Source organism: Lactuca sativa, chromosome 6 (assembly GCF_002870075.4).
Source record: "Lactuca sativa cultivar Salinas chromosome 6, Lsat_Salinas_v11, whole genome shotgun sequence".
Lineage (NCBI taxonomy): Eukaryota > Viridiplantae > Streptophyta > Magnoliopsida > Asterales > Asteraceae > Lactuca > Lactuca sativa.
In genome coordinates this window covers 33,689,702-33,691,600 of record NC_056628.2, presented here as the reverse complement: position 1 = coordinate 33,691,600, position 1,899 = coordinate 33,689,702, and the positions used below count along the sequence as shown (strand labels likewise).

The following is a 1,899-nucleotide window of genomic DNA, read 5'->3' as shown; positions in this document are numbered from 1 at the left end:
CTCATGTAGTTTTGATGCAAATGCTCAAACAATATTTGGAACTATTGGATATGGTCATTCAAGGGTCGACATGTCTCCAACCCTCATACAATAAGTTCTTCTTCTTCCCCATTCAGATGCATACGATGAGACTCTTTTTGAAGACATATACAAATCAATTTTTCCTCAAATTGGGTATAATATCTCTCTTCGGGGGAAACGAGACCCTGCAAAATATGTTCTTCGCCAATGTCTTAATGTTAGCTGGAAATATGTGATGGGGGGTCATAGGGAAATGTCTATGGCACAAAACTAGCAGCTTGGACTAGTTAAATTTTATTTGAGTTATGAATTATATATGCTCTCGATCGTGACGAGAACCTAGATTTTAATCAATTTTTCTTTGATCAAATGATGGAGTGTATCAGTCCCAACAAGCATCCAACATATGTGGCATATCAATATTGGATTGCTCTTTTTTGGAACATGATGGAATGGGCTATAACATCAATCATGGGGCATCAATTCTAGCTCCAACTCTCTCCTTAAAAATAATCAATGCAAATCCTGAAGAAGGAGATATTCACCTATTTTAGCGAATGCTTCGGTGGGTAGAACACGTGTATCATTATGAGGATGTAGAAGTTGAAGAAGATGAGGATGAAGATTCCAACAATTCTTCAAGCCAGGGTGAAGATGATGAAGAAGAAGCAAACAATTCTTCTAACGAGAGTGAAGATGAAGATGAAACCAAATCCTCCGGTGACGCAAGTGGCTCTTCCCTTTACAGTAGTGTAGATACTAAAGTAGTTCCTATGGGTGATCAAGAAATAGAGGTTATCACTCCCACACCTTATTTAGTTTGCACTTGGAGAGAATGAAGATGTAGCTGAAGGTCGCTTATCTGACTCCCTAATTTTAGCCAATGTTTCTCCTCCAAGACTAAATAAACATATTAGTTTTCACTATCCATCTCCCTCTCCTTCTCCTGAACCCATCACACAGTATGAACAAGTCCTCTACAAACTGATCCATCCTTTTTAGTTACATCTCCATCCAAACCCATCCCACAACGTGAGACAGCACCACCACTAGCTGATACATTTATTCTTCTTCTTATCGGTATCATTCCTCCATGGTCATATCCACTTCATGTGGATGCTAATGGTGCTACTTCTACATAGTCTCCTCCCTTCAAATTGTTGCTACCTTTCAAGGGGAGTCTAGTTCATTTGATTTTTAGTCAGACATTCTCTCCAAGCTTTCACTATTGGTAAACTTGACTGAGTCATTGGGACAGCGTCTGATTAATCTTGAGGCTAATGTGGCTCACATAAAGTGCACCGTCTCCATGGTAACAGACAATGAAGATATGGCTGATTCTCCTTATGGTTCTCATCACGATGATCAGCCTCCTCTACCTTCTCCACCCCCTCCTACTGGTAATAGTCCTCCAGCTCCATTTCAACCACCTCCTCCATCAAATTCTCCTCCTTTAACTCCCTCTCCACCTCTCAGAACCCCTCCAAGTTCTCTTCTAAGGTCTTCTCCACTTCCTGATGATGCCAAAAAGGGGTAGAATGATAAGCAATTATAGTACATGCTGACCAAAATGCTAACCATTTTGATGATGTTGTGATTAGCCTGATACTGATACTGATGACGATGAAGGCTTTCTGGATATGGATTTCATGTCACGAGTTGTGCATCTGAACATTATTTATCCAAAAGCTAATCCTAAGAGGGAGATTCTTGAAGGCGCTAATAGCGATGTTAAGTTTGATGGTGATCACCTCATCACAAAAAAAGTAAGACGACCTCCTAAGGAGGAGTTTATGACGTTGGTGAAGGCTCCTCTACTCCTTCCAGCAAGAAAAGGAAGCTCACAGTCAATCTAGACACCTTAGACAGGGACCAGAG

General features: G+C 40.7%; 1 protein-coding gene across 1 annotated transcript; it reads left to right on the top strand.

Moving 5' to 3' along the window:
• The first annotated feature begins 578 nt into the window (after nucleotides 1–578).
• LOC122194814 (actin cytoskeleton-regulatory complex protein PAN1-like) lies at nucleotides 579–1,558 on the top strand. The gene is made up of 2 exons (XM_042896063.1): nucleotides 579–815; nucleotides 1,280–1,558. Exons 1-2 carry the CDS (start codon nucleotides 579–581, stop codon nucleotides 1,556–1,558), a joined length of 516 nt encoding a protein of 171 aa, XP_042751997.1.
• Nucleotides 1,559–1,899: the final 341 nt, after the last annotated feature.